Source organism: Diceros bicornis, chromosome 29, assembly GCF_020826845.1.
Source record: "Diceros bicornis minor isolate mBicDic1 chromosome 29, mDicBic1.mat.cur, whole genome shotgun sequence".
NCBI classification, from domain to species: Eukaryota; Metazoa; Chordata; class Mammalia; order Perissodactyla; family Rhinocerotidae; genus Diceros; species Diceros bicornis.
Genome location: NC_080768.1, coordinates 36771143 through 36782273, shown reverse-complemented (window position 1 = coordinate 36782273; position 11131 = coordinate 36771143). Strand labels below are relative to the sequence as shown.

At 35.9% G+C, this 11131-nt stretch overlaps 1 protein-coding gene across 1 annotated transcript in view; it reads right to left on the bottom strand.

Annotated features, from left to right (window-relative positions):
- Nucleotides 1-7143: 7143 nt before the first annotated feature.
- Nucleotides 7144-11131, bottom strand: part of ADAM2 (ADAM metallopeptidase domain 2) — a 141110-nt gene continuing 137122 nt past the window's right edge. The window contains exons 19-20 of the mRNA XM_058525401.1: nt 8409-8568; nt 7144-7177 (exon numbers count right to left, since the gene is read on the bottom strand). Coding sequence (XP_058381384.1) covers nt 7144-7177; nt 8409-8568 — 194 coding nt within the window. The remainder of the gene's footprint in view (nt 7178-8408; nt 8569-11131) is intronic.

The following is an 11131-nucleotide window of genomic DNA, read 5'->3' as shown; positions in this document are numbered from 1 at the left end:
CAACAGATGTTAGCTCGGGGCCGGTCTTCCTCAGCAAAAAGTGGAAGATTGGCATGGATGCCAGCACAGGGCTGATCTTTCTCACACACACACACACAAAATCTTAAAAAAAACAATTCCTCACTATATTTGATAATTTTTCTCATTCTCTTTTTTCCTGACAATATTTGCTTCATATTTGTTGAAGCTATATTAAAAGTCATAAAATATTATAATTTGTTGTGATGGTTAATTTTATGTGTCAACTTGACTGGGCTAAGTGATGCCCAGATAGCCAGTAAAACATTATTTCTGAGCGTTTCTGTGAGGGTGTCTCTGGAAGAAGTTAACATTTGAATCAGAAGACTGAGTAAAGATCTGTCTCACCAATGATGGTGGGCGTCATCCAATTCGAAGTCCCGAATAGAACAAAAAGGCAGAGGAAGGTTGAATTCACTCTGTGCTTGAGTTGAGACGTCCATTTGCTCCTGCAGACATCGGCACTTCTGGTTCTCAGACTGGGACTTATAACAAACCCTTATTTCCATTCTTAGACCTTCAGACTTGGATTCAATTATACCATAGGCTTTTTTTGTTCTCCAGTTTGCAGATGGCAGATCTTGGTCCTTGGCCTCCATAACTATGTGAGCCAAATCCTGTAATAAATCTCGTATGTATCTTTGCATATATCCTATTGGTTCTGTTTTTCTGGAGAATCCTGACTAATACTGGTTTGGAGATGTTCTTTTCTTTTCTTTTTTTAAGAGATTTTATTTATTTATTTTTCCCCCCAAAGCCCCAGTAGATAGTTGTATGTCATAGCTGCACATCCTTCTAGTTGCTGTATGTGGGACGCGGCCTCAGCATGGCCCGAGAAGCAATGCGTCAGTGTGTGCCCGGGATCCTAACCCGGGCCGCCAGCAGCGGAGCGCGCGCACTCAACCGCTAAGCCACGGGGCCGGCCCTGGTTTGGAGCTTTTAAAGATAAGTTTTCTGAATTGGTTCTGGGATTTCTGGAATTGGCTTTTTAATCTGATTAAAAATGCTAATGACTCAATTTCCAGTAGTAAAGAGTGCACTGATAGTTCATGGCATGAACTGTTTACAGAGATATGCAAAGTATCTGCATTGGATACTCCTAATCAATCACTTATAAGAAGCAAGGAGCCAAGTGACTCTGAATATGACACTTTGAATATTTTTGGAAAACTAAAGAATATAACAACGTTGGTTGATTGCTCCAAATGTTGCTGGACAATATGGTGAAAAAAAAGGGATGAGCTCAGGGACTTGAATTCCCAGGTCAAGCATTACACAGATGATCTAAGAGCTTCTAGGTGTGCCCTGAAGGAGAGACTTATCTCCTATAGCTGAAGGGCTGAAATTGCTGAAAGTTAAATGGAGAACCTCATCCTGTGATGGGCTGAATTATAACGCAAGTTTAACTCCCAGCCTTAAAGGGTCTCTATTATTTAAGTGAGGGCATTGACTGGGAAAGAATGAGATCCTATAAATTGGGTTGGGGATGTGTGGGGAGACTTTGCTGAAGCTGAGAACCCTGAAGCCCTAAATTCGGATGAATCTTCTTTGTGGAAGTGGTCTCCTCACCCTCAGTGGAATTGGCCTCTCCGTCTTCAGCAAAATTGTCCTCCCCAACCCCAGCAGTAGTGATCTCCTCACCCACAGTGGAATCTCCATCCACAGTGGTATCAGACTTTCCACCTCTATTTGAGGGGATTAACGCTGAGAAAATGGTAAATGGCTTCCTTGACATGCTAGACAATGCTGAATCTCTTCAGAACTCACCCCCACCACCCTTCTTTGCTTCTAGACGTATAACTAGACTCAAGTCCCAGCAAAGTTGAGATACAAAGTGTGATCCATGAAGAGGTGAGATACAAAGGGTGACCCATGAAGAGGTGAACTACACTCCAAAAGAACTAGCAGAGTTTTCTAATTTATACAAGCAGAAATCTGGGAAACATATGTGGGAATGGATACTAAGGATGTGGGATAATAGTAGAAGGAATATAAAATCGAATCAGGCCAAATGTATTGATATGGACTCACTAAGCAGAGATTCTTCATTTAATGTTGCAGATCATGGAGTTAAAAGTGCTTTAACAGTTTGTTGGGTTGGCCAAAATGTGGACCAAAACATGGCCCACCATGAGCAAATTATAAATGTCCAATCTCCCCTGGTTTAATGTAGAGGGAGGGATTCAGAGTTTAGTGTCACCACCAAGGACTTGAAAGATGCAGGGGTGGTGATTCCCATCACATACCCACTTGACTCTCCTATTTGGCCTGTGCAGAAGGCAGATGGTTTTTGGAGAATAACTATGGATTACATTAAGCTTAACCAGGTGGTGACTCCAATTGCATCTGCTGTACCAGAGGTGGTTTAACTTGAGAAAAATAACACATCTTTTGGTTCCTGGTATGCAGCAATTTATCTGACAAATGCCTTTTTCCCCATCCCTGTTCATAAGGTCCAGTTGACGAAGCCAGCAGTACATCTTCACTATCCTACCTCAGGGGTCTATCAGCTCTCCAGTCCTATGTCATAATATAGATCTTGATCACCTTTCCCTCCTACAAGATATGATACTGGTCCGTTACATTGATGACATTATGCCGATTGGAGCTAGTGATCAAGAAGTAGCAACTACTCTATATTTATTAGTAAGACATTTGCTGTCAGAAGGTAGGAAATAAATGGGACTAAAATTTCAGGGACTTCTATCTCTATTTCTAGTGAAATTTCTAGGAGTCTAGTGGTGTGGGGCATGTTGCAATATCCTTTCTAAGGTGAAGGATAAATTGTTGCATCTGGAGTCTCCTACAACCAAGAAAGAGGCACAATGCCTAGTGGCATTTTGGAAACAACAACATATCCCTCATTCAAGAGTGTTACTCCAACCCATTTGCCAACTGACCCCTAAAGCTGCTAGTTTTGTGTGCAGCCAGAATAAGAGAAGGCTCCAAACAGGCCCAGGCTGCAATGCAAGCTGCTCTGCCATTTGGTCCATAAGATCCAGCAGGTCCAATGATTCTTAAAGTGTCAGTGGCAGATAGGAGTGCTGTTTGGAGTCTTTAGTAAGCCCCATAGGTGCAGCACAGTGCAGGCCTTTATGATTTTGGAGGAAGGCACTGCCATAATCTGCAGATAATTAGTCTTCTTTTCAGAAACAGCTCTTGGCCTGCTCCTGGGCCTTAGTAGAGACTGAATGTTTGACCATAAGCCACCAAGTTACCACGAGACCTGAGTTACCCATCATGAACTGGGTGTTTTCTGACCCACTAGGCCATAAAATTGGGCACGCACAGAAACATTCCATCATCAAATGGAAATGGTAAATATGCGATCAGGCCCAAGAAGGCCCTTAAGCCACAGGTAAGTTACATGAAGAAGTTGCCTAAATTCCCATGGTCCCCATTCCTGCTACACTCCCTTTCTATCCCAGCTTGCATTTATAGCCTTATAGGGAGTTCCCTACCATCAGTTGACAGAGGAAGAGAAGACTTGGGCCTTATTTATAGATGATTCCACACAGTATGCAGGCATCACTTGAAAGTGGAGAGCTGCAGCGCTACAGTCTCTCTCTTAGACATCCCTGAAGGGCAATGGTGAAAGGAAATCCTCCCAAGAGGGCAGAACTTTAGGCAGTGTAGCTGGTTGTACACTTTTCTTGGAAGGAGGAGAAATAGCCAGACATATAATTATATAACGATTTATGGGCTGTAACTGATGGTTTTGCTGGATGGTCAGGGACTTGGATGGAACATGAATGGAAAATTGGTGACAAAAATATTTGGAGAAGATGTGGATAGACCTCTCTGAATGTGCAAAAAATGTGAAGATATTTGTGTCCCAGATGGATGCTCACTAACGGGCGACTCAGCAGAGGATTTTAGTAATAAGGTGGAGAGGATAACTTATTCTGTAAAAATTAGTCTTTCCCTAGCCATGCCTGTTATCACTCAATGGGCTCATGAACAAAGTGGTCATGGTGGCAAGAATGAAGGTTACGGATGGGCTCAGTAACATGGACTTACACTCACCGAGTCTGACCTGGCTACAGGCACCACTGAGTGCTTAATGTTCCAGCAGCAGAGACCAACACTGAGCCCCAGATATGGCACCATTCCCTAGGATGATCAGCCAGCTACCTGGTGGTAGATTGATTACATTGGACTACTTCCATCCTGGAAGGGGCAGTGTTTTTTCCTTGTTGAAATAAATACTTACTCTGGATTCGAATTTGCCTTCCTGACATGCAATGCTTCTGCCAAAACTACCATCCATGGACTTACAGAATGCCTTACCTAGTGTCATGGTATTCTAGTCAGCATTACTTCTGGTCAAGGAACTAACTTCACAGCAACAGAAGTGCAACAATGGCCCTGGGGCATGCAATTCACTGATTTCCCACCATCTTGAAGCAGCTGGCTTGATAGAATGGTGGAAAAGCCTTTTGAACACTCAATTACAGCATCAGCTAGAAGTCAACACCTTTCAGGGCTGGGGCAAGGTTCTCCAGAAGACTGTATATGCTCTGAATCAGTGTCCAATATATGGTGCAATTTCTCCGATAGCCAGGATTCATGGATCCAGGAATTGAAGGGTGGAAATATGAGCAGCACCATTTACTATTACCCCATGCAGCCTGCGAGAAAATTTCTGCTTCTTGTTTCCACTTTAAGCTCTGCTCGAATAGAGATCTTAGTCCCAGAGTGACAAAACAATGATTCCTTGAACTGGAAGTTAAGACTGCCACCTGGCCACTTCGGACCTCTTATGCCTCTGAATCAACTGGCAAAGAAGGGAGTTAAGGTATTTGTTGGGGTGATTGATCTTGACTACCAAGGGGAAATTGGACTACTATTAAACAATGGATGTAACGAATAGTATGTATGGAATATAGGAAATCCCTTAGGCTGTTTATTATTATTACCATGCCCTGTAATTAAGGCCAATGGAAAACTACAACAACTCAATCCAGACAGGACTACTAATAGTCTACACCCTTTAGAAGTGAAAGTTTGGGTCACTAAACCAGCTCAGGTGCTTGCTGAATCAAAGGGACTACACAATGCATGATAGAAGAAGGTAGTTATAAATACCAGCTACAACCATGTGACCAGTTACACAAATGAGGACTGCAATGTCATGAGTATTTCCTCATTTTGCTATGAATACATTTGTGTGTTTATTTACATATATCAAGCAAATATGTTTTTTTCCCTCTTACTTCCTTATGATGTATCATAAGATATGTTAACTTTATATCAGTATTTAAGCATTGTTTATTTTACATCATAGTATTTAAGTTATCAGGAGATGAGTAAACATCACTCGAGGATTTTATCTCCTCTTCTGAGGAAGGGATTAGTGCATTTTTCGCAGGATAGTTATATCATGTTAGGAAGAGTTATGAACTTTATTTGGAGACAGAGTATGGCTTAAAGAGATGCATGTGGGCGCCAAGTAGGCAAGGGGTAGACTTGTGATGGTTAATTTTATGTGTCAATTTATGGATGCTCAGATATCTGATAAAACATTATTTCTGAGTGGGTCTGTCAGTTTTTCTCTGGAAGAGCTCAGTATTTGAATCATTAGACTGAGTGAAGAAGATTACCCTTACTGAGGTGAACAGGCATCATCCCATCCTTTGAGGGCCTGAATAGAACAAAAAGGTGGAGGAAGGACAAATTTGCTCTCTGCTTGAGTTGAGACATCCATCTTCTCCTGATCTTGGACATCCATTGGCACTCCTGATTCTCTAGTTTTTGGACTTATACCATTGGCTCCCCAATTTTCAGGCCTTCACTCATACTTAATTACACTACTGGCTTTTCTGGTTCCTCAGCTTGCAGATGGCAGATTATGGGACTTCTTGGCTACCCTAACCATGCAAGCCAATCCCTATAGTAAATCTCCTCATCTATCTATCTATCTATCTATCTATCTATCTATCTATCTATCCATCCATCCATCTATCTATCTATAATCTATCTATAATCTATCTATATCTCTATTGGTTCTGCTTCTCTGGAGAACCTGAACACATTGATATTATTATAGCTTCCTCTTAGATTGACCCTTTGCATTATGACATATTCTTCTTTACCTCTATTAATGCTTTCCATGTTAGTCTATCAAGCTTTCTTTTGTATAATGTTTTTGTATAGTTCCATTGTATATATTTTTCCATCTTTTACTTTGAACTTTAACTGAAATTGTGTGTTTTGTAGTAGCATATATTTGAGAATATTTTCCAAATCTTATCTTTTGATTGGTTATGGACCATCGGATTATAACATAACTACATACCATCTCAATTTAAAATATAACAGTGGCCTTTAATCATGGCATTGCATTTATTATATTATAACTTTTCCTTATCTAATGTCTACTGATTAACATAGTGCCCACTGAATAACAGAATTAGTATGAGATAACGTTAAAAATAAGAAATATGTAATATAAAAACTCATAAACATGCATTTCTTACAAATAAGTTTTTGTGGAATTATATGTATATATAAATGCCAAGTTATGTTATGTCATATTATATGATATTATATTAGAAAATTTTCATCTTTTCTTTTCAGATCAAAACAATAATATGCAAGCTTTGAAGTCCAGGCAATCAGGCAATGCATATATTTCTTTCTTTTCCATTTCTCCTGTCCATCGAAGACAATTACTCTGGAAGAACAAATAAAGGAGAAAAAGTCACTTACAAGACCAATCAAGTCAAAAATGATGGCTAATTCAACAAATAGTATGAGGGTACTCTTATTATAAAGTAGAGTTGTATCATGTAATTTATTTGTAACCAACATTTTGAATACACAAATGCTAAAAGATTAAACATTAATAGAAAAAATGTAAAAGATAACACTGCAAGAAATTTTTTAAATGATAAATTGAAATGTCACTTATAGTTTACTATGTCTATGATATAGCTTACAATATTGAAAAATATTCTCTAATTTAATTTTTATTATATGCAGCTATATGACTATCATCATTTAATATATATTTATATTATTTATATTTATCTAATGCAAAATTTTTCTGTTTCTCTGTCCTTCCCTCTCATTCTTAAAATATTTGATACTCACTGTGGTCTCATAGATTCTCTGTTTTCCAGGCTACTCTTTGGGTTCACTCTCACTTTCAAGTTGCCTGTATGTTTAAAAATAAAAATAATCACTCAAAATTATATTTTCTTCAAGATTGTTCTATGAAACTCTGTACTATCAGTATTTAAACAGCTTGGATTCTTATCTGAGATCTGGGAACAGCCACTACTTGAGAATATCTTACCACTTAGAACATTTCTTAGCTGGTAATCAAGACTAACATGAGAAAAAGCCCAGTAATATAAATTTACCTAAAAATGTACTCAGATCATTTTCATAATCATAACATTATTAGATAAATAGCTTTAAACTTTTTTTTCCATTCTTCTGCTCTACTTAGTTTTACTAATTTTACTAGCTACCTTTTCTCCTAAAGATATTTGATATCAGTTTTTCCACAATAAAGTTATCCAATATAAGAAAATTCCCTTAATACGTTTAACTATTAACTGAATTGTGTTAACTATTTTATGCACTGCATATTATTTCAGAATTTTACATAAATTTTTCAAAATATTTCTATGAAATATATTCCATTTTAATTTATATTATTTTATCAACTTTAAATATTTTGATAAAATAAATTCATTTTAAGTAAAATAAAGGGCACAGATATAAAACTCAAAGGCAGACATTATTTTATAGCAATTTCTCTTATGAGAAGTAAACCAATTTTAATATTTATTTCTATTCTTGATGGATATTTTCAGATATTTATAAGGTTTTTTAAATGGAAAATTGTTTTATTTTTTCATTGGATTGGCTATGGCTATAATCTAAATTTTTGTCTTACCATTACATATTAATTTTTAAACTTTTCAAATTCTGGCTGCCTATCTCTCAATTTATTTACCTGCATAAAAGGCTAATTACTTTCCTGGATTTTCCTGCTACCTTTTAATAAAATAATGTATGCAAATTTTTTGAAATATATAAATATTAAAAAGTAAAGTAATAGTACTTAATACATATTTAATAATTAGGATCAAATAATAAAAGGAGGTAGATAAACATCAACTAGATATCGTTTCCATTTAATTTTACCCTGAACAGAGTCCAAGTTGTTCTAATATTAAAATTGTGGACCTTTTAAAAAAGTTCTGTTTATTATTCATTATATTAATCATTAATATATTAAGTATTAAATTTCCATATAAAGATAAGAATTAAATCTAAATTATTACTAGTTACATCATCATGATTTTATTTATTAATGTTATATGTATGCCAACAAATCATAAAAGTAAAGAATCTTAAATATGAAACCAATATACTCATCGCTTGTATACTCCTCAGTTCTCCATTTTTTTCTTTGGAAATAAACTTTTACCAGTGCAACAATCAGTACACAAAGAACAATGCAAAAAGGAATGAGTAAGAAAAATGGCCATCTTGTAGCTTTGGGATGGTAAGCATTCGCAATAAAGCGCCTTTCTAGGAGAGAAAACACCAGTGATTTGAAAGCAATTACCAAGAATGTAGCAAAGACATTTCTATACTTTATTATGAATATTAGAATAAAAATTTTAAACAATTTAATAATTTTCATATTTCTATATGAAGTAGATAAGTTGACAGCATAAGTGCCCAAAGAGACTCTTCTGACTCTTACATAATAGTCCTATCCCATTATTTTTTTATTGAGAACCTTCTATTACAAGTAGTGTCTTTTCAGAACTGTCTGATATTATAGATGAAAACAATTAGAGTGTGATCCCAGTAAGAATTGATTTTTGCCTCAATACTCTTTTAGTAAGAAATACTGTACATATAATAAAATTTTAACAAAGTCCAAATTATCTTTTCTTTTATTGCATTCATATGTATTTTGACGTCTTATCTAAGAAATTATTGCCTATTCCAAGGTCATGTAGAAATCTCCCTATGTTTCTTTCAAGAAGATAGATAATTTTAGTTTCTACATTTAGATTTATGATCTGTCCCATATGAATTGTTAAGTAAGTTGAGATTTTGAGGTTAATTTGGTCTTATGTGGATATCCAGTTGTTACAGTATAATGTTTTGAACTGACTTTCCTTCCCCATTGAACTTTCTTTGTAGTTTTCTTGAAAAATTGATTGACCATATATTAATGGTTATATTTCTAGACACCCTATTCCATTCCATTGATCTCTTTGTATATCTATCTTTTACCAATGCCACACTGTCTTGATTTATGTAACTATTACTAAATCTATACTACACTAAATTCAATATAAGGCAAACAGACTAAGTTGTCCCTCTTTGTTATCCTTTTTCAGGGTTGTTTGGCTATTGTAAGAATTTTTGTGTATATTTTAGAATCAAATTGTCAATATCTAAATAGTTACATGCTTTTATGATTGAGTTTTTTAATCTATAGATTTAATTTGGTGAGAATTGACATCTTAGCAATAATAAACTTTTCCATAGGTGAACATGGCATATTTCTCCATTTATTTGTATGTTTAACATCTACCTGCATTTTTGTTTTAGTTTCAGTGTAACGGTCTTGCACATATTTTGTTAAATTTATTCCTAATATTTTATATTTTGATAGTATTATAAATGGTACTGATTTTAAGTAGATTTCCATTTACTGCTGCTGTTATATAGTAATACTACTTACTTGTGAACATTGTTTCCTTTTAACTTTCAAAAGATATTTATTATTTCTAGCAGTGTTTTTGTAGATTCATTAGGATTTTCTATGTAATTAATCATATCATCTGCAGTCTTGCTTCATCCATTCTAATCCTGATGCTCCTGCTCTCTTGTTCTTTCATTACTGCACTGGCTAGAACTTATGGTAAAAGGTTGAATAGACATCATGAGAACAGAGGTTATTGCATTGCTCCCAACTTTGGGAGGAAAAACAATTTATTTCATCATAAGATATATTAGCTGTGTATTTTGTTGATGCTTTTTGTGTGTGTGTGTGAGGAAGACTAGCCCTGAGCTAACATCCAATGCCAATCCTCCCCTTTTTTGCTGAGGAAGATTGGCCCTGGACTAACATCCAGGCCCATCTTCCTCTACTTTGTATAGGATACTGCCACCACATGGCTTGACAAGCGGTGCGTCAGTGTGTGCCCAGGATCTGAACTTGTGAACCCCGGGCTGCCGAAGCAGAGCTCACGCACTTAACCACCGTGCCACTGGGCTGGCCCTTTGTTGATGCTTTTTATCAGATTGATTACTACTTCTGTTAGTAGTTGGTTGCTTTGTTAAAATTTTGTTGTGTTGAATTTTGTCAAATGATTTTTTTGCATCAAATGAGAGAATGATACTTTTTTAAAAAAAATTTGTTTTGGTGAATTGCACTGATTGATTTTCAAATGATAAAAAAGTCTTGCATTCCTAGGATAAATCCCAATTAGTATGGATTATTATCCTCGTAATATAGGTAGCTACGTAAAAGGAGATAATATTTTGTTGAGAATGTTTACATCTAAGTTCGTTAAAGATATTGTTCTATAATTTTTTCTTTGTTAACTTCCTTGTCTGGATTTGGCATCAGGGTTATGTTTTCCTCATACAGTTCAGTGATAGGAATCCCTCCCAGCACTGTTTTTTAAAATGGTATTTCTTCCTTTCAAAAATTTGGTGGAATTAACCTATGAAATCATCTAGATCTTTACTTTTTTTGGTTATTTTTGTTGGTGGTTATTTTTAAAAACCATAAACCCACAAATCAAAGAAGTTTTGAATTCTGGTTTCTTGGTTATGCCTTTTGATTTATAATTCCTTTTCTTTTTCTATAAGGAATAGCTCTTTTTACATATGAGTAGATTTATCAGCCTGCTTCTTGCCCATAATTGATCAGGACTAAAAGTGTATATGTACTATCTTGACCACTTTCAGTCTGAGCTGATATAATTCCTTCAAAAATGTGTGGATTTCTTATGTATGAAATAAAAAATACACCCCATTAAACAAAGGCCACACTCACAAATATCTTTGACATAAGCCTTTTTCTATATTGGGTCCTGGTGAGGCTGCTATAAAAGAGCCTATT